Source organism: Prunus mume, linkage group LG2 (assembly GCF_029339155.1).
Source record: "Prunus mume cultivar Tortuosa linkage group LG2, ASM2933915v1, whole genome shotgun sequence".
In the NCBI taxonomy this organism is placed as follows: Eukaryota; Viridiplantae; Streptophyta; class Magnoliopsida; order Rosales; family Rosaceae; genus Prunus; species Prunus mume.
In genome coordinates this window covers 19823947-19843854 of record NC_142699.1, presented here as the reverse complement: position 1 = coordinate 19843854, position 19908 = coordinate 19823947, and the positions used below count along the sequence as shown (strand labels likewise).

The following is a 19908-nucleotide window of genomic DNA, read 5'->3' as shown; positions in this document are numbered from 1 at the left end:
CCTTGGCCCCAAAAAAAAGAAAAAAGAAATCAGGTTACAGTTTTGCTTGTTATTCTAGAAAACTTTACTTGACAATCTAATACAAAGTTAGGGTGCCTCCTCCCCGAGCATCTTCAACCGATGTGTCAAAAGTGCCACATAGACATTTAACGGTTATAAATAACATCTCACATTACTCCAACCGATGTGTCAAAGCTGATGTGGAATGAAGGCTGGAGGTTGAGATGTTATTTTTGACATCCCAAAAGTAAGATGTCAAATGAATATTTTATTATTTTTAAAGATAGTTGGTTGTTACTTTCATTTATTATTTTCCTTTTTATATTTTTTTTCTTCTTTATCTTAAATGATTTGACAGTTACAATAATTATTTATTTCACATATCGGGTTGAGTGTAAAACTGTGTAAATGTCAAATTGTCACTTCAGTCATCAAATTTAAATTTGATGTTTGGCATTTGACATCTCCCTTGGAAGGCAAATACAACAGTGAGAAGGCAATGGACTTGTCATTCTTTAGGCCGAAAATTTGCATTAAAGAAAAGAAAGAATGCATTGTTCCTGCAATGAGCTGAACAAACAAAATCATCAGCTAGGTCTTTTAAGCATTATGTCAATGCTAATATACAAAGTTATTAGGGAGCCTCCTCCCACATAATGTAACATGCTAATATACAAAATCCTCAGCTAGGTCTTTTCTTCAAGTAATTTGGAATTAGAAGCTCTGGTTTGGGATAAAATTCGATGACAATCCAATGAAGCATCCCCTGGGCATGTTGGCTGCCTGATCAAGTGGAGTGCCATAGAATTGGAGAAGCAAGCAGCAAAAGATAGACCTCAGAGGCGAACATAGACTGAAACCATTCTTTTGTTCAGCTTAGTGACCATCCAATGTTGTGTAACTACTGCTGTCATGTGCCACAATAAACTACAACCCTGTGGGTGTTGAGCTCCAAAAATATAATGAACTGTACGTAAGACCTGTCTGATTTCCTTAGTGGAGTAACCAGAGCTACCTCAAAGATCCCCCAGCAACTGTGGTTCCCATTCAGTTTCGTAGAAGGATTCAACCAGCTGAAATCTCTCATAGTGATCTGCCTGGGATTTTAGACACATGCCATGAACCAGTAGCACTCACAAGCAAGGTGTTCTAGAAAATTCAAGTGTTGTTTCTGGAAATGGACTTGAATATAATTCCAGAGCTTAAAACATATCAAATTCTACGTTATCCCTTGTTCGCGAGTGAGACTCTGAAAATTCTCCAGAAAACTGTAAATCTCCTTCATTTGGGGATGAGGGGTATCTCCAGCTCCAAATCTGTAAACTTGCCTATCCAGCTCAATTATACTGTATCCAGGGACCTTCCTCACACCGATGCCTTTCATCATTAATCTCACATTTCCAAATTCATCCCAGTTCCCTCCTTCAGCATATATGTTAGAAAATAAGGTGTAGTATCCACTGTCATCTGTGCTGATATCTAAAAGGTCTGTTTCAATGCTTTTAATCATGTCCATCCTCTGGTGGATTCTACATCCATTAAGAAGGGCGCCCCATATGCTGGCATCTACAGAGAATGGCATTGATTTGATGATTTCATATGCTCCGGTGAGATCACCAGCTCGACTCAGAAGGTCAACTATACAAGCAAAATGTTCTGCACTGGGCTCAATGCCGAAATCCCTCATTGATCTGAAATAGAACCTTCCTTTCTCAACAGCTCCTGCATGACTGCAAGCTGAAAGAATGTTCATGAAGGTAATCTCATTTGGTTGCATTCCTGTATCCAGCATTTGGGTAAAGATTGATATGGCAGCATTAATCTTGCCATGCATACCGTACCCGGCAATCATGACACTCCATGACACAACACTTCTTTCTTCCATCATATCAAATACTACTTGAGCAGACCGAAGGTCTCCACATTTGGCATACATATCAGTTAGAGCTGTATCAATATAGAGATCTTTCCCCACACCATATGTTATGAGCTTGTGGTGAACCCATTTTCCCTTTTCTAGATAACCTAATTCGGAGCAAGCTTGAATGACACTTAAAATGGCGACTTCATTAATCTCGAGACAGTACAAGAACATTTTATCAAAAAGACTGATCGCCATGACAGGGTCACCATTTTGAGAAAATCCGGAAATCATTGAATTCCATGTTATGACACCAAGGTGTTGAATCTTATCAAATATCATGTATGCTGAATCTACAAACCCACATTTTGAGTACATATCAATCAGTGAATTCAAGACAAACTCATCCAAATAGCCTCTTTTGATTATATGACCATGTATCTGATGCCCAAGTTCTACTAAACCCACCTTTCCACAAGCTGAGAGAGCACTTGACATGCTGAAAGAATCTGGCATTAGTCCTTGGGTCGGCATCTGCACAAAGATTAGCAATGCCTCTCTCAACAAGCCTTTCTGGCAATAGCCTGAAATAATTGTGTTCCATGACACCACATTTCTCTCTCCAATTGTATTAAGAAGTTTCTGACAATAGCTTAGTCCCCCAATTTCAGAGTACAATTCGAATAATGCCGATCCTAAAAAATCAAGGTCGGGGTCTAGAACGTTTCTAATAGCAAAGCAATGAACAGACCTCCCTTCTTTGTGCAAGTCTAACCTAATACAAGACCGCAGAACACTCATCAAGGTTACTGAATTGGGTTCCACTTTAGACTCTTGCATCTCAACAAAAGCGTCTAGTGCTTCCAAAAAATAACCAGCTTGATTGTAGGAGGAGATCATTGCAGTCCAAGATGCAGTGTGCCAATGAGTAACCGTACGAAAAATCCTTTCCACACTTTGCAAGTCACCACATTTACTGTACATTGAAATTAGAGAGTTTTCTAAAGCCCCATCACTTTTAATTCCCCTTCTAACAACATGACCATGTACTGACCTTGCTACTCTCAACAATGCCAACTCCCCACAAGCCTCAGCTACACCAAGCATTGTGACTGAATCCGATTCAACACCTTCAGAGACCATCCAACGGAACATCTCAAGCCCTTCACTTGCCTCTCCATTCTCCACTAAACACGAAATAATCGAACTCCACGACACCACATCTCTCATTGGCATTGCGTAAAACACCTTCCGAGCATTATCTAAGCAACGCAGTTCTCCATACAAACCAAGCAATGAGGTCTCAATCACCACATCAGAGTCAAACCCACATTTTATTATCCTCCCATGGACCTTCCCTCCAACACCCAGATCACCATATCCCGAACAAGCTCTCAAAATGGAAGGGAATATAAACCTGTTCATGTTGGTTACATGGTGCAACATTTTGTGATAGAGTGAAATGGCTTCTTGAAAGTAGTGATTCCACACAAGGCACTTCATAAGCACACCCCACATGAAAGCATCTGGCTTTGGGAAGGTTTCAAAAACTTGGGTTGAGGATCGGAGGGAACCCATTTGGGCATAAGATTCGATGAGTTTGGTAGAGGCTTGTGGGTCTTTGTGGAGACCTGAAATTACGAGGTGGGCATGGAGTTGGGTGAGTGTTCTTAAGATGGTGCAGGACCTGAACAAGGGCATGTACAGGGTCATGGTTAAGCCTACTTGACATGGGACATATAGGAATGCATACGAAGAATCTCTCTGAACTTAGGATGAGAGAGAGAGCGTCTGTCACAAATGGGTGACGGACGGAGGACTTAAACACGCCGCGGCAACAGATTTCTCAAGATATTGGGCCACTCGGACATAGTTGGCCTAAAGTCCACTCGGCATGGCATATGTTCCATTTTTCACTTTTGGTTTTGGGTAAATATAAAATTGTGAAAATTTCAAATGACGACAAAATGATGAACAGGGCAGAAGAAATTTCACAACATCGTAATCAATAGTGTAATGTTCTAAGGCTTCAGAGTGAGTAGGGTACAAACATAGAGATACAGACTGTTGATTTCTGCACGTTTAATGATCTATCCACATTCTAATGAGTAGGGAAGCTATTCTCACTGTATGGGGAAAAAAGATGAAAAAAATATATTGATGGTCAGTATCTTATGCAAGGTCCGTTGCTTGGATTTGTCTAAGCATCTAAGCATCACTTCCATGCCCCTCATCTAGTGGATCAAAGGGTATTTCATGTCGGGGTCTATTGTACTTCTCTCGCAATTGCTTGATCGGGATGAAATCTCCAGCGGCATCCATTCCATAGAATAAAAAGGAAATGTAGGGATGATCAAATTGATCCTGCGAGGTTAACAACAGAACAGACCAAATTAACAGGGTAATTTCTCATGTTACTCAAGAGCAACCCAACTCAAAAAGAGGAAAGAATAGGCTCACAATGAAAAGAAAACAAAAGAATGGTGGGTTTTCTACTCACCACATCTGGTTCGTCAGGGGCTAAAAGATTCTCCTCAGAAACTGCAGAAAGAGAAGCTGATTACATGGGAAAAGAAACTTAAATCTGAGAAGGAATTGGGTCAAACAGCTGAGTATTACCATATGCCACCAGAAGGTTGGGGTCCGCATGTACATCAACCAAAACCTGACAAAAGATAAAGAAGAGATAAAAGGGGATAGAGATAAAAGCAATCATTCAGATAGCATATTATATATCACTGTTGCCATATCATTACCGTTGTTATTGTTGTTATGCTAACTGATTTTAATAGATCATATCAGAGGCATATGTGGAGGTGCATAGTCATGAAGGGCTCAGATTTCAAACCTGATAAAATGGCTGATTAGAGCCCCGATGCAATTTTTCAACCTGTGCAGTTTCCATCCATGAACTTGATTCACAACATACAGGATCCATTCCACAAACCACTGCTCGATAGCCTGAAAAAGTAACATAACATAAGATTTATGTAACAGAAGCAAGCAGGCAGGAAAAGAAACGAAGAAACACATAAAATCCAGTCGTACTTATTCCACGATGATTCTTCCAAGCTGCTACTTTTTATACAGACTCTTCAATGCTTTTGCAATGAATTGCCTAGCAATCGCTCAAATTCATAAAATTCAACTACTTTTTAACTACTTAACATACCAAAATTTTTATGCCTCACTCTCTGTCCCAAACGAAATGAATAATTTGCATTTTCATGTGCCAGAGCTTTGGCGGATGCAGCCAGTGATTCTGCCTCCAGTTCAGATATTGCATCCCGTAGCTTGGCTGCTAATGCATAATTCTCACTCTCAATTGCCTTCTGCAAGTCTGCACTGTAAGAAAAGACAAAGAAGCAGTCTATTTTAATGTTTAGTTGACCCCATATGCCAAAAGAATTGAAGGGTCGAATCGAAAGACAGTAGAAGGAAGAAACATATAAATTGCACCTTTCTCACTGAATTAAAACTGAATTAGATAAAATATGGCAAAAATTGGGGCGTACCGTAAGCGAATGATACTTATAGCCTTATCTTGAGCTTCACTCTTGGGAGACGATCCCCTTTTTGCCTCTTGCTGCCTAATAACCTCAGCTTCAACCTTACAAAAAGAACGCTTATTAGGCAAGCTGGAATTCATTTCATTCTCCATTTATGCAGATGCTTAGACATGTTGGTATGGAACACAACACCCCAAAAGATTACATGCCAACGATCCTTTTCAAAGGCCAAGAAATCAGCTAGCATAGATTGTGTTTACAAAACGTTCTGGTTTTTCTAATGTTATTAAAAGTAATCAGAAGTTTCGTCAGTGTGGTTCATAGAAAGCTAGGAACACTAAACCTGCATTAAAAATTGAGACTGTTTCTCAAGATTTTGTTAAGGCCTAAAAGGCCTTCCTTCGTACTCTTTGCCTTTTGTTTTTGGAGCTCAAAGACTGTTAATGTAGAAAAATTGAAATTTCAAAACAAGCAATGCCAGACCTGGTTAGCATATCGCTTAAAATCAGGATGAGAGACCTAACCTCAGTCAGCTTGTTTCTTAGTTGTTGTGCAATATCGTACTGTTCCGTGTTCAAGGCATACTGCAAACGTATCCCCAAAAAAGTAAATTCTTGTTAGACAAACAAAATTGAGAGAAATGCCATACCCTAATATAAAATTTAAACCGTGAAGGAATCCCATCGAACCTGAACTCGAGTTGCCAGGTCCAGCTGGAAAAAGAATATCAAAATATCCTCATTAGCAGCCTCGCTTTGCTCTGAGCTTGCATTCAACCCCTGATCACCCCTTTTAAACAGCCACCCAGCTTCCACCCTCACGTTCCTTTGTTTTAACATATTGGGGTTACCTCTTAAGACTAAGCTTTGATGACACAGATGCCAGATACCATGCCTTTCAATAACAGAGCTTATCTGGGTTTTCCTCATTAGTTTGAAATGCTTCCTCCACGAAGGCATTGATCCACAGAAGGCACCATTACGGGACGTAGTTAGAGTGTTCAGTGACAGACCTTGCACCATTTTGCTTTCTGAGCAATTAGATACCCTTTACAAAATACTACCTTTCTTCTTCCACACTTGTGTTCAGAAATATCAGCATCTACAATGTTCAGTAAGTCCTATTAAAATTGTAAACGTTATACTTGAACCAAATCTCTAACAACAAATCTTTCAAGCATGCAACACCAAGAAATAAACTAGTGGGCATGTGAAACAAACACAACTGCAAAATGAGTTTTACTCAAACTAACACATTTTGGTCCAACATTCAACTTCCAGTCCAAGTATAAAAAACGGAAGTGAAAATAATCACATATACCCAGTTGAAGACTCTTATCAAAAGCTTATCTTTCTGTAAATTATCCCATTAAATCTTCATTAATTGGGTTCTAAAATTACCAGAGAAATTCTAAAAGCAAACCAAATCGATTAGCTTGAGTCTTCCCCATGAAATAGAATTCACAGTGAAGAACATGAGAGTATGTAAGAGGAGAGCTCACCGGAGAGTAGCCACAGAAAGTAAAGAAGAAGCAAACTTGGTTGGGTTCGTCTTCGTCTGCCAGATTTTATATAAACAATTCCAAAATGTATAAATCAGTGTGTGGAACGGTTTCAAGCTGAGTCGCGCCTTCGTCTGCGTCGCGGATTACGATACGAACTGTGTTTCTCTGGAAAATAAGCTGACAAGTGTAACCACTAGACTAGACTTGGAGAACCAAGAGGAGAAATATCCGAAAACTTTTTTTTACTCAATAGTAAATTTTTATATTTATTTTTGCTTAATTAATTAATAGATTTTATATTAATTGTATGACTTTTTTCTGAGTTTTTCATCGCTTAAACTTGAATTTTTTTTAACAAATGGTTTTTGAGAAATTGAGCACCTTTTTTTCCTTTTTCTTTGTAATAAGTTTCCCCCCCTGTCATAGTGTCATGGAACTTTGAGAAATTTTTAATTTAGGTTTTTTTGGGGAAAAAGAAAAAGAAGGTTGGCAGAAAACAGGAAAGCCTGAGCACCGTACACAAAAGATTGCATGGTAACCGGTTGATTTGCAGGCTACAAAAATGCACAAGGAACTTCCTTGAAATTGTTTTTCAGAAAAAGCTCAAACCAACTTACATTTTATTGATGACTTGACTTGTCCAAGATAATACAAGAAAGAATATTAATATTTATTAATTTTCATCTTTAGATACAAACAGATCATTGCTTCAGGAAACAGAAGAAAAAAACTGTTTAAAAAAAATTGAACTTTTTTCTACACGAGACAAAATCAACTCCCATCTAACTATAAGCTATAAGAAAAGAAAATATAATCAAGAAATCACAAGCCATGGATCTCCTTCAGTGTGTGCCCGATGGAACTCTGTGTGTGACGCTATGGTCGATGATACACATATTTTGTTCTTGGGTCCACAATAAGACCCTTCCCACCATTGACTTCTAAATCGTGCCTGCATTTATTATGGTCACCAAAATCATCAGAATCAAACCTCTGTTTACATTTTATTACAATCATTGCATACTGGGCAATTTGGAATTTTAAATCGAAGTTGCTATAAAAATGGAGTGGGGTAAGTAGGGGAAGGAACATAGAAACTCAACTGGAACACAAAGTCAGGGATGGTCAACTGCTCACGAGGAACATATCTGAAGAGCTGCAGTAATCTATCTACATATACCACTTTCTTCCAGACCTAGAAACAAAAGTTAGAATGACATTCACTTGAAGCAGGCTTTGTAAGTGATATGAACTCTTAATGAATACCAATCACAAAGAAAGTTAGGCATACCAAATTGTCCACAAACAATTGCAGAGCAAATATTGCAGCCTTCAGTCCAAAAGTTGGGTGAAGGACATATATTGCCTATATATAGAAGATAAAGATCAGAGAGATGATGGCAGAAATATAATTGCTGAAGTACTTGGACAAACTCGGTGGTACCTACATGCAGATTACGTTGGTGTTTACGACCAAGGATTTGTTGTACTCTTCTCATCCACCCCAAGTCTGGCTGACTGCAATACATGCAGGAAATGAAACCAAACTAGTTACAGAAATTTACATATAAGCTTTTCAGGTACAATTTTATCACTTCACTTGTATTCAAAGTTAGAAATTAAACTCCATCAGACAAGTTCACATGGAGCGGAAGTATAGATTAGAATAAAAAGGCTCATTTTTTCCTTATGTTTTTATTCTTTTTGGGGAACGACCCTTAGAATTGTTTCAAGCTTTGCAAACTTAACTATGAAGAACTTACAGCTGTAAAGATGCTGCAGAATGGAAGTATACAATAGTATAAGGCTTCTGTATTATAGGTTCAAACTCCTGTAAATCAATAAACAAGATAGATATCTGAGTACCAAGAACCATAACTACCAAAGATACAAAAGCTCCATCATATATGCAGATTAACACAAATTTTAATGTTGTACTACCTTAACAACATAGTGTATAAATCGTTCTAGATCAAGACATCGTAAAAGAAAATGTGCCCCCACAACTACCATTACAGGACGACCCTCGCTGTCAACCCCACCTCGGTAACTGAAATACATAGAAAAAATAGACATTAAATTTAATATAAACTGCAACACAAGAGACTTATTAACACCCTTCCCTTCTGCTCCACATGATTTCAAGACAAATTATAATAATAATAATAATTTATAAATCTCATAGAAGGGTTCATAACATTTTTAGATTCAACCACCATTAGGTAGCAACATATCAACATTTGTATTGTTTTAACAACACAAAACCACCTCCTGTTCTTTGTGTATGAGATATGAAAACAACTAACAGAAGAGCTACTAATAACAAGGGAAAACTAGAATGCAAAGCACTTTATAAATTAGTAGCTGTCCAGGAGTGAAAATTACAATCTGAAGACTCCACAACTGCCACTGAGTTAAAGATGAAAGAGTTATAAAGCTTACACAATTTTCATTTCTGCAATTTCAGAAAGATGAAGAGAATTTGCTTTAGCAAGGTATCTTGAATGAAGTGAGTATTCTTCTGCAGCAGACAATGGAGGTCCACCAAGGTCACCAAACCCAAGCATTTTAGCACAATTCCATCCACCTTGCGCTTGAGCAGTTTTCTCCCATTGCTCCTTGCGTCTCTGATCTGGATCTTTTATTAAGGACATGAAAGCAGGATCCAGAAATGAATCCAAATATGATGAATTCCTATATAACAGGCCTTCGGCGTGTCAGTTAATGATTTAAACCAAAACAGCTAATGATAGTGTTATATTTAGCAAAAGGAACCATAAGCTTGATAACAACAACAACAAAGAACATAATTGCACAGCACATGTATGAACACATTGATATGTGTACATGGAATTCTTCAACAGCTTTCTGCAGTGAGCATTTTGTAAGCATTTCTCTTGGTATTACTAAAGAAACTGCTCTAAGTTTTGCTATAAAATGTAAACTACTTCTAATTGAGTCATTGACTAACCTTCTTACCAAGCCGACATCACTCACAGGAAGATCAACTGGAGCCTTAGGAGGCTTTGGAATATTCTTCTTGGGCAAAGGCTTTATTCTGATTTTGCGCTCATCTATAATTGTCTCACCATTTTCATCACCTACATCTGCAGGAAGCTTCGACATGGCAACCTCCTCTTCAAGTTTGTCTCGAGGAAAGTAAAGTGGAAGCAATCTAAATTGGAAAAAGGTGAAGGGGAATGAGACAGTAAAACTAAGAGTTGATTTTATAAGTGTAAATCATGGTTGAAGTATCACAATTCACATGTATTCCAGAAATAAATAGCTATATTTATTAACCTTTTGTATATCTCTGTATCAGTTGATGTGGTGGTGCAAAAAACAACAGCTGCGATTTTATCTTTCTGCTTCTCCAGAAATCGCCGCACAGTCCCTGAACATAAGCACACATAGATGAGGCGGAGAATAAAGGATGAAAGAAATACATTCAACCTTCTGAAAACATAATTATCCAAGAGCAATTAAAACGTGGATGCATATAAATGAATAGAAATATGAGTGATCCAGCATTCATACAAATAGGCATGCATATTGTATCTATCAATTCTGAAACATGTAAGAAAATAACTCACTTATTGCTACATGGGCAGCTGGCTCCCGAGGGTAGTTCTTAGCCTCTGTATATATACAGCCCATTGCAATGCTACAATTATGTTGGTCAAGCAAAGTAAGCTCCACACTTCAAAAGGAACAGAACAAAAGGGAAAGAAAAGAGAAGCACAATAAATTAAAATACTAAGAAGAAAAATGCACCTTTGCAGTCCATTTTCAATGAGAAGTTCAAGGCAAGAACGATAGCAGTGGCTCAGAGCATTTTCTGCAGCAGTATGGTATTTCACTGCATACTTAGGACCAACAGTATGGATAACTCTCCTGGATAAATGCACAAGGAAAGAAACATTATTCACTTAGGCAAGAATGTTGTCTGCAGCGTGAATGCACATTGAGCTTTCTATATGAAAACAGCATTAATATACCCACCTAGCTGGGAGGTCGTACGCTTTAGTAACCTTTGCCATTCCTGTTCTACATCCACCCTGCCAACAAACAAAGGTAAATCAAATCAGTTGAATCTTGATATTAATCAATTATGACAGAACACCAGCCAGAAAGCTTTAATTAATGGTTCACATAAAATACATAACCTATGACATTGAAAATGTTTGTAGTATCCTATTCAACATCTTCAATTTTACACATAAATCTGTATTTACATGGCATTTCAAATATCAAGGACAGTACGTCTGAAAACAACATTCTAGAGCTAATAAGTAAACACAAAATAATTCAGTACAGCAATGGCTAAAACAATGAATAACTAGCACACCAGTGCTGCACATTCTTCTGCAAGACCAGGTCCAGCTGCAGCATGCAAACCAGGGCTGCAATGTGCTTCATCCATGTTCTGTAAATTGTCCAATTGAAAGAATGTCAGACTAGTAGAATTTGTGAGCCCCATGTCTCTATTGACAATGTAACCAGGTTTAAATATCATGAAGTTTCTCATTCCCAGTAATCCACATGTACAATGTTCTGTCAAGGATTTATCATCATAATCTAGTGCTCACCTCATTTGTAGAATTCACGACAGCATCAACTTCCAGATTCCATGGGTTCCCTCTCCACAGATATATCTTCGAATTAATTTCATGGTCAACGGGAAATCTTGAGACTATCCAACTGCTACTGCTCTCCCCTCCAGATTGAGAAGTTAAAGGGTCAGGAAAATATTTATTTGAAAACGAAGGATCTTCATTGTCATATTCCAAGGAAGAACGATGATCTGCATTGCTCCATCGAGGAACTTGATCCAAACTCACAACACAATCCCCATTATCAGTTGGAGATCCACCCCGGGTTGCAGTGGTGGCTGTGGCCACAGTCCGGTACATTTTTGTGACTCTGAATTACAGTCACAGTCCCGTAGCCAAAAGCACTACTATCTATACACCAGAAGTTTCAAAATTCAAGCTTCAACTCCCACATGAATCTACAATGCTAACCCAAACTAATCACACAGAATTCCCCTGAAATCAGCCATGTGACAATCACATTAATCACATCTCTATACAAATAAGATCATGATTTTCAACAAAGCTACACAATTTATCCAAGAAATGAACTTTCATATAACCCACGAAAACCCTTACCTGAGTTTCCCAATTACAATTCCGCGCGTAATCTCAACCAAATAATCACCTTTTCTTCTTCCTTCTTTCGTTTATCTTGGCTAAGAAACCCAAATTCAAATTTTCTGCACAAGCAAGCTCTTACAGAGCCACAGGAACAAATTAAGAGCAGCTCAATTTCTTAGCAATTCTCGTTTGGTAATTGAGGAACTGTAGGAGAATGAAATGAATTCAATTCTCCATTACATAGAACCAAGGGGCCTGGATATCTAACCCTAGTCTAAAATTTTCGGAGCAAATGAAAATCAAATGAAAAAAGGAAGAAAATCCTAAAATTCGTGGAGGAAGGGAAAGAGAGGAAGCACCTGTGAGGAGAGAGAGAGAGAGGAGAGAGAGAGAGAGAGAGAGAGACAGCTATTATTGCTGGGCTCGCTGAGCTTGCAAAGGACATTTGATTTGGGTTCTGCCCAGGAATAGGAATAGATTATAGGATACACACACAAATTATTAGCTAGTATTTTTATATTCTTTTATTGGACTTCCTTTTCATTTCGTATTTTTGTCTTTTGTCTTGAATTGACTTGGAATATCGGAAGCACCCTTTCATCTTTCCTAAAATTCCAGAGCCGCCATTCTTATATTTAAAAATGAAAATAATTATTTTCTTTTGGTTGAATTAAATTATTAACTTAAATATTTGTTTAGGCTTAAGTAAACAAATTTTGGCGGATTAATTATCCTTTGGTAATTCTTTACCAAAACCAATTTGTGTGACATGACATGTATATTCTTTATATATTTTTTAATGTTTCCTCGGGTGTGCGATTTTGATGCAAAGGTAGCATAGAAATCATAGGTTTAATTGTCCCCTTTGGAATTTTGTTAATTAAGATGGTAAACCTTCAGTTACTTTTTTTTTTGTTTAAATTTTCAATAATTTTTTCATTTTCTCTTCACGCTTGTATATATATCGGATGCATCAAATACAGGTGTGATATGTGTAATGTGATGATGGTTACACGAATAAAAGTAGTTATGAATTTTTTAGTAAATGTGTAATTTTGAGAGTCTAAAAGTTTTATAATAAATAAAAAATTAACAACCAAATATCTTTATAATTGAAACAAAAAGGTCTTAGACTTATGATCATGACTAATTGACTATAATATATCAATTAATATAGAAATAAATGTCAAATAATCAATTAATCTAACGATAATTAATATCAAATAATTAATTAAATAAGCAAATCATAATGGATTGTACCTCGATTTGTGTGTCGCTCAATCTCTTCCTTTTTTAAATTTTTTTAAAAAAAGAAGAGCAAAAGCTTGTTAAAGGACCTTTTTTAATAGCCTTTTATCATGTTTTAAACATCCAATATCAGAGAGCTTGTTAAAGCTCATGTTCAGTTTCCATCAATTTTTATTTTTTTTTTCAAAAAAACAGTCAAAACGATGTCGTTTAGGTCAGGATGTTAAAAAAAAAAAAATTAGGCGCCAGCAACCACCCAACCCAGTAAAGCTTGGTTCTGGTTGAGCCAATTTGTCAAACAGGTTGAGTGCACCACCCAACCTCACCAAAGGGGCAATATGCAGCGCCTTAATATGTCCACCACTCAAGTGTTAAAGAGCTTTACCTCTCTATACTCGACGTCATAGGTTCGATTCTCCTTTTCCTCAATTTCCTTGTATTAAAAATAAAAATAAAAAGATTTTCCTATATCATGGTTTGATAAACTGAGTTGTCAAATTGTGAACTGATTGTCACAATGTATGCTCCTAGAACTCATGATCATTGTATGTATTCATATTACAAAGGCACGTATCAAGGTCATAAAAAGGAAAAAAACAAATCTAAGGACTAAGAAATTAAGCTTGAAACAAAGCAAAACCAGGGTCTCTCAGTCAATCCTTGACACCAGCCTTCTCCTTCAACGTAGCAATGAACTTGTCTTTCTCGTCAGGTGACATTCCCTCTGCCGAGCAATCTCCAACTCCCCACTCTGCCCCACGTATGCAGTACTTGTCTTGAATTGCTTTACTATTCCTGAATATTTCCAAGTTCATATAACATTAGAAACTAACTGATACATGAAAATCATGCAGAAACAGGATATATATATATATATATACACATATATTTTGATAACGTTTCCTAACAACTTTATTTTTTAAGGTAAATGGTTGTTTAACATGGTATCAAAACTTTGGTAACAATACGCGCTTGATCTTAAGCAGACAACCAAGAACTTACTTTTCTTTGTTCAGCTTGGATTTTTCTAGTAGCCCCTTGAGCAATGGAGTTGATTTGAATCTTGCATCATTGTCAGCATACTTTTTCTGGTTTTCTTCTGCAAGAATGAAACAACATTTTCATCAATCTTGTTCAATGTGCTCCAGTTGAAAAATGAATGTTATCAGCTGTGAGTGAGGACCCAACCATTGAAGCGCTTAAGAAAGTCGACTTGAGGCAACTCAGGACCAGGAATTGATTCTATCCCGGTCGATCCTGATAGAAATCCGGCTTCAGCTGCAACGTCAAATTGCTCACTCAACAAATTTTCATTTTTCTAAACACATAATTACCAAGAAGATTGATGCTTTACTTAAAATATAAATGATAATCTAATGAAATCTGAAAGTTTGCAAAACGAAGAAGAAAATAAGAAGAAAGCTCATATTAATTCTTGGGTCTTTCAACTCCATACCTGGACCTGAGCATAGAAGAATGGCTGCTGAAGCAGCCAGAGAAACAGAGCCATGAAGAAGAACTCGGCGAGATGGTGAAGGAGAAGACCTTTGACAAGAACTAGAAGAAACAACGACTGTGGCTGGTCTTCTATAGCTCTTAATTTGAACTATGCTATGAAGGTTACTGGGTTTTTCACAGAAATCCAAATTGGTATATGGAATTTGAAAGGAAGGATGAGAGAGAGCTGAGAATGAAGAAGAGGAAACCATGGTGGTTGTTGGCGCTGAACAAGGGATAACGAGGACGAGCCATATAAATATCTACCCTTAATATCAGCCACAAAAAAAAAAAAAAAAAAAAAAAAAACTATCAACTACTTTACACTTTTGCCGCCTCCGATCTTAAGTAAGACGGAGTTGGTAAGATTAACTGGATCGATATGCAGATCTGTAAGTTGATTAATTACCTCAAAGTGAGATAGTTGTCCTCTTTTATGGGCCTTGGAGGTGTGCAATTTGCTTAGAGTTTCGATGTGGCGACATCAATTGTGTGATGCCACGTGTCCTGGAGGTAAGGTTGCCCGAATCAAGCGATCGATAGCTATGTTACGAAGCTAGGTGCGAAGGCTCCCATAGCTCAGATTTAGTCCACGTGTCGATGTTCATTGGTCGTTCATTTTGGTATAAACAGACTGGGTGCCGATCGCTTTGATCATTCGGTACCTCTATGGACCACACGTTGTGGCTCGGAAACCGGCAAGGATGCGGAGCCGTTTGGTGTTAACTACCCAGACGGGTGCAAAGTCGAATATGCCCTCCGATTCAACTTTCGAACCTCTAACAACGAGGCGAGTATGAGGCCTCTTGGCGCCTACAACTACCAAAAGCATGGCGCCAAACAAATTAGCATCCACGGTGACTCCCACTCATAGTGAATCAAATAACGGCGGACTTCGCATCAAAGGACGCCTCCATGTCCGCCTACCTATCAGAGCCCACGAACTCTTACGTAAGTTCCAAGCTTACGAGATTCGGCGGATCCCGAGTCGACCACGCCGATGCACTCGCGTTTGACCGGCAATCAACGACAAGATCGGAAGAAAAGTCCGGTGGAAATATTTTCCCGGCAAAACGAGCAGAGGTGTGTCATGCGATCACGAGGATACGTGGATGTCTCCGATTACGCATTTCGACGATCGGAACAATTCCCACCGATAAGTCCTCGGAAGCTCGTTATCGATCGGCAAGATATACGATCATCGGCGGCGTTCAGCATAAGAGAGGCTACACCACGCGTATCCAAATGCCTCACTAAGGAGCGGGGACTCGCCCTTCGCCGAAGTCCACGGTGGGTGCGACGACCACTAGGTTCCGATCGCTAGCGCACAAAGTCTTCCGGCAGAGGTATTTCGGCGACCCTACACCAAGACGCGAACATCACGGTAAAGAAGTCGACAAATGCCAGCGGTTGGTAGTGTCCCTCACATCCCGGTGAGCCTCTCTCACCGATCGTAAGCGGTGGCCTTCGCCCGATGGGGATCGGACTTGATCGGACCGATGCCGCAAGGAAAGGGCCGAGTCAAATATGCTTTGCCGCCTTAGATTACTTCACTAAATGGGTAGAGGCCGAACCCTTGGCTACCATAACGGCAATAAAATGGAAGATTTCATCCGGGCGAACATTTTTGCTGCCGATTCGGAATCCCTACGTAATTATCACGGATAACGGCAGCAATTCGATTCGGAAGCCTTTAGGCAATTTTGCACTTGCCTCAAGATCAATCTATTCTTCGCCGTCGGCTCACCCCAATCGAAGCGGTCAGTCGGCGATGAACAAAATTGTCAAGAAGCTATTGAAACAACTCGACAAAGCCAATGGAGCTGGCGGAGAAGATTTTCGAGGCGTTATGGGCCATCCGGACATCCTACCGAGCGACAACCGGAAACACCGTTCTCCATGGCTTTTGGCTAGGAAGCGAGTCCGGTGGAAATCGGAGAGCCCATCTACGAACGGAGGCTTTCGCACCAAAGGCGAAGAAGAGGCGCCGCCTTGAGCCTCGACTGATCAAGAACGCCGAGAGCAAGCCAACCTTCTAAGCTTACAAGCGGGCGTCTCTTGGTACTATGACTCTGGGTCGATCCCGCTATTTCCAGTCGGAGATTGGGTCATGCGAAAAGTCTCTCGGCAACTAAGGACCCCGAAGGAACCTCTGACCTCGGACCTTACGAGATCATCGCATCCAAAGATCGAGGACTTACCGACTTAGGGACTCCAACGGAAAGACCCTCGGTCATCCTTGGAACGTAGAGCATCTGAAATACTACTTCAAATGAAGTCACTTAGCTTACGGCAGTAGAAAGCATTGTTAAAGCCTTCGGCTTATTTCTTGCTCACACCTACGGCAGTGTAGAGTTCCCTAAGCCTACGGTAGGTTTTCAATTGTAAAACGAACTCCAAATGTATCTTTGCCTTCGGCATCTATTAATGAAAAGGCTTTCGGCGCTTATACTTGCAACCTTCGGCATATTCATTTTTTCAAAAAAAAAAGACGAGATAGAGACCATCGGTCGCAGTGTACTACATTCTAAAACCCTTTTATTGCCTTCGGCAATTGAGGTACTATGGTATCCTTTCCTACCGACAGAGGGTTAACTTGTCTTTTACTGAGTTTGTTAAAAAAAAACTTTAAGATCCTTATTTAGCCATTGGCACTTGAAAGGTTAATTTCAGAATCGCTATTACCAATCCTCGGAAGTAAAGTGTTAAGCCCTAAGTTGCTTACCGACTCAGGGCTCACTTGAAATTTGAACTTATGCTAGCCTACGGCTTAACCAAATCACCCTCGCTGCGATGATTAGTTTTGAACCTCGGAAGTTAGCTTGCACTAGCCTATGGCAGTTAAGCCAAACGTATCGAAAGTAAAGCTACTTGATTAATTAATGAAAATAAAAGTGCTTGAATTAAAGGATGCCCTCGGCATCAAAGCATTCAAGAACATATGGCCTCATGACAGATTACATTTAATAAAAACTTAAACAAAACTCAAACGGCAGTCTACTCCTCGGCATCGGGGGCAACGGGCTCTCCCAGGACGTCCTCCACTTCATAATCTTCTATCATCTCCAAGAGCTCAACCAGCTTTAGTTAAAAATGAGAAGAAGCTTTTGGAGAAGATTATCATTGCAGAGCATACGGCTTTCGTCGGTGGCGGCCTCATCGGCTTCGGCAATGCCATCGCCTTTGGTAGGCTCCCACGGATCAGCGAGCCTCTTTGTGGCATTCTCTCCCTCGTACTCCTCGATCATTTCTTGGTTATGCCTTCGGAAGAGGGAAGGATCGGCAATGAATTTGAGGTTGAGCTTTTCCGGGGTTGTATCGTTTGAAGCGGTAGAGCAGATCCACCATTTCCATGCCCACTTCCTTGTCAAGCAAGGTAGAAAACTCGAGGACCGACGGTACCCGATGTCGCCTCTTGGGACGGCACCTCAATCTCGGAAGCCCTTACCCACTCCGACTCCTCAAAGGCCACCTGGATCGCCTCATTCGACTCCAAAGCCTCTCTTGCCGTTAGCTGCGCCGACTCCAAGGCTGTCGACATCTCACCGAGCTTGGCTTGATAAACTTTAACCTGCCGCTCGGCAGTATGTCCTTCGCCAAGTTCGCTTTGAGCTTGGATGGCCTTGCCAACCCGGCAACCTTCGCCTGCTTGTCTTCGTAAGCCTTCTTCGCCTTTTCGGCGGCGTTAATGGCTCGCTTGACGCGACAACCACATGTCCATGGAAGCTGAAGAGCAAAGAAGAATGTTAGATAAGGATGAAAGCAGATGGTAGGAAAAGGCGAGAATTGTGAGGTACTTACCGAGGCTTGAAGATGGAAGCGCGGCAGCCTCCTCCCGAAGGAGCTTCTTGGCAGTCCTCGATCTCGGACAGCTCCATTTGTGAACCGAGTATCATGTGGTTCACAAACTGGACCGTCTTTGAAGGACATGCGGAGTGAAAGCTTCGGAGGCGTCTCTTCTTCCTCAGCGGCAAAGATGGCCCGAGCGGGCTCGGCATGTCGCCACACTTTGGAGCGGGATCGGCCTCGGATCGGCCGTGATTGGCCTCTTGCCGGCAGCTTTGGAGGAGGTACCCTCGGCAGGCATACCTCGGCCGGGAGATGGAACGGCAACTAGCCACTTCGGTATGTGGCCGATTCGGCGCTCATCCGACGACGACGCTCGTTGAGAGTTAGGTCATCGGGTCAACCTCTCCCGATGACACGGGTGCCGCTCTAGGCTGCCGCTCCTTTTTCTTCTCACGCATGCCGAGCACAAGGCGCCGCTTGGAGGGCTCGTTCATCCTCTTCGCCTCGGCAGTCCTTCTCTCTTCGATCACCGCAGCAAAGATCGGTCGATTTCCCATTAAAGCCATAAACTGTGTCAAAATGAGCAAGTACACTTACTCTTGGCAGGGTTGACAAGTTGAGCTTTGATAAGATTGGATGGTGAAGAGAAACCTCGGATAAATTCTCTCCACGGTAGGGACCTTCACCTCACCCTCTTGATCTGCCGGATCTCCGCTTGTGTAGCGCTTGGCTACTTCAATTTACTGCACAAAAGGAGAAAGCAGAATTAACATTCCCAAGAAAGACATACTCTAGAAGGCCTACCAAGCGGTAGGATGGCCTCACGGCAATTTGGAAGATAAGTGGGAATGCGAAACGAACGGGATATCCGAGGGCGACTCCCAATCGTCGACGAAGCACCCGCCGTTTCCTCAAGTCTTACGAGAGGTCGGCACGACGCTAACAAAATAGCCACGCAGTAGCCTTCTTGCGGTTGGCACGAACCCAACCTCGTGGTCGGCGGACTTCGACTTCGTGGATTGCTGCAGATGGGAGAACTGCTCGTGAAGGCTCTCCCTCTCCAACCATGCCGAAGGCTGTAACCACGCTCATTAGCGCTACGAAGTTGGGGTTAAAGCGGCTCGAGCATAGCCTATCTGCGCTAGGATCCTCTGAGCGGCGGGCTGCGAGAGAGCCTCACTCCTTGCGAAGTACGTCCATGAAAAATATGACTTCGCCGTTCTTGGAGCTTAGAGATTCGAGGATTTGGGATCCTCATCCCTACCGAATCGATATGAAGTATTCAGACGAAACCTCGCAATCTCCCTCTCGGTGATCCTATTGGGCTCTAAATAGTCTCGCCAA

The 19908-nt window shown here is 40.6% G+C and overlaps 5 protein-coding genes across 6 annotated transcripts; 1 reads left to right on the top strand and 4 right to left on the bottom strand.

The window, feature by feature from the left end:
• Positions 1 to 505: 505 nt before the first annotated feature.
• On the bottom strand, positions 506 to 3718 carry LOC103321674 (Tetratricopeptide repeat (TPR)-like superfamily protein). The gene has a single exon (XM_016792065.2). It carries the CDS (start codon positions 3572 to 3574, stop codon positions 1220 to 1222), a length of 2355 nt encoding a protein of 784 aa, XP_016647551.2. The 5' UTR covers positions 3575 to 3718; the 3' UTR covers positions 506 to 1219.
• A 100-nt stretch (positions 3719 to 3818) lies between these two features.
• LOC103321513 (uvrB/uvrC motif-containing protein) lies at positions 3819 to 7062 on the bottom strand. 2 transcript variants are annotated; one of them, XM_008223323.3, is made up of 9 exons: positions 6872 to 7062; positions 6060 to 6471; positions 5895 to 5954; positions 5377 to 5471; positions 5034 to 5206; positions 4710 to 4822; positions 4481 to 4526; positions 4362 to 4402; positions 3819 to 4225 (listed from the first exon to the last, which is right to left on the bottom strand). In XM_008223323.3, the coding sequence occupies exons 2-9, from the start codon at positions 6390 to 6392 to the stop codon at positions 4070 to 4072; spliced, it is 1017 nt and encodes a 338-aa protein (XP_008221545.2). In that variant the 5' UTR covers positions 6393 to 6471; positions 6872 to 7062; the 3' UTR covers positions 3819 to 4069. The 2 variants fall into 2 exon arrangements, with proteins under 2 accessions (XP_008221545.2, XP_008221543.2); XM_008223321.3 differs by having other exon boundaries at positions 6060 to 6490; positions 6872 to 7048.
• Positions 7063 to 7462: 400 nt separating this feature from the next.
• Positions 7463 to 12528, bottom strand: LOC103321512 (appr-1-p processing enzyme family protein). Its single transcript, XM_008223319.2, has 15 exons — positions 12046 to 12528; positions 11464 to 11922; positions 11223 to 11300; positions 10877 to 10932; positions 10649 to 10768; positions 10468 to 10538; positions 10175 to 10268; positions 9846 to 10049; positions 9317 to 9568; positions 8816 to 8924; positions 8638 to 8705; positions 8323 to 8392; positions 8166 to 8240; positions 7978 to 8069; positions 7463 to 7826 (listed from the first exon to the last, which is right to left on the bottom strand). The coding sequence occupies exons 2-15, from the start codon at positions 11785 to 11787 to the stop codon at positions 7751 to 7753; spliced, it is 1689 nt and encodes a 562-aa protein (XP_008221541.1). The 5' UTR covers positions 11788 to 11922; positions 12046 to 12528; the 3' UTR covers positions 7463 to 7750.
• Positions 12529 to 13768: 1240 nt separating this feature from the next.
• LOC103321510 (uncharacterized) lies at positions 13769 to 15020 on the bottom strand. Its single transcript, XM_008223318.2, has 4 exons — positions 14735 to 15020; positions 14467 to 14556; positions 14281 to 14377; positions 13769 to 14073 (listed from the first exon to the last, which is right to left on the bottom strand). The coding sequence occupies exons 1-4, from the start codon at positions 14985 to 14987 to the stop codon at positions 13932 to 13934; spliced, it is 582 nt and encodes a 193-aa protein (XP_008221540.2). The 5' UTR covers positions 14988 to 15020; the 3' UTR covers positions 13769 to 13931.
• A 1229-nt stretch (positions 15021 to 16249) lies between these two features.
• Positions 16250 to 16771, top strand: LOC148919800 (uncharacterized). The gene has a single exon (XM_089044439.1). It carries the CDS (start codon positions 16250 to 16252, stop codon positions 16769 to 16771), a length of 522 nt encoding a protein of 173 aa, XP_088900565.1.
• Positions 16772 to 19908: the final 3137 nt, after the last annotated feature.

Bases quoted from the DNA above. Each gene is read 5' to 3' on its own strand.
- LOC103321674 (XM_016792065.2), bottom strand. From the start codon at position 3,574: ATGACCCTGTACATGCCCTTGTTCAGGTCCTGCACCATCTTAAGAACA.
- LOC103321513 (XM_008223323.3), bottom strand. From the start codon at position 6,392: ATGGTGCAAGGTCTGTCACTGAACACTCTAACTACGTCCCGTAATGGT. The intron at 5,955-6,059 runs GTTCGATGGGAT...ATACGTTTGCAG, and splicing joins ACCTGGCAACTCGAGTTCAG to TATGCCTTGAACACGGAACA. The intron at 5,207-5,376 runs GTACGCCCCAAT...CTTTTCTTACAG, and splicing joins ATAAGTATCATTCGCTTACG to TGCAGACTTGCAGAAGGCAA.
- LOC103321512 (XM_008223319.2), bottom strand. From the start codon at position 11,787: ATGTACCGGACTGTGGCCACAGCCACCACTGCAACCCGGGGTGGATCT. The intron at 10,269-10,467 runs GTGAGTTATTTT...GCTTATGTTCAG, and splicing joins AGCTGCCCATGTAGCAATAA to GGACTGTGCGGCGATTTCTG. The intron at 7,827-7,977 runs GTTGAGTTTCTA...TAATAAATGCAG, and splicing joins ATCCCTGACTTTGTGTTCCA to GCACGATTTAGAAGTCAATG.
- LOC103321510 (XM_008223318.2), bottom strand. From the start codon at position 14,987: ATGGTTTCCTCTTCTTCATTCTCAGCTCTCTCTCATCCTTCCTTTCAA. The intron at 14,557-14,734 runs GTATGGAGTTGA...TTGACGTTGCAG, and splicing joins TCTTCTATGCTCAGGTCCAG to CTGAAGCCGGATTTCTATCA. The intron at 14,378-14,466 runs GTTGGGTCCTCA...TCATTCTTGCAG, and splicing joins CTTTCTTAAGCGCTTCAATG to AAGAAAACCAGAAAAAGTAT.
- LOC148919800 (XM_089044439.1), top strand. From the start codon at position 16,250: ATGGGGATCGGACTTGATCGGACCGATGCCGCAAGGAAAGGGCCGAGT.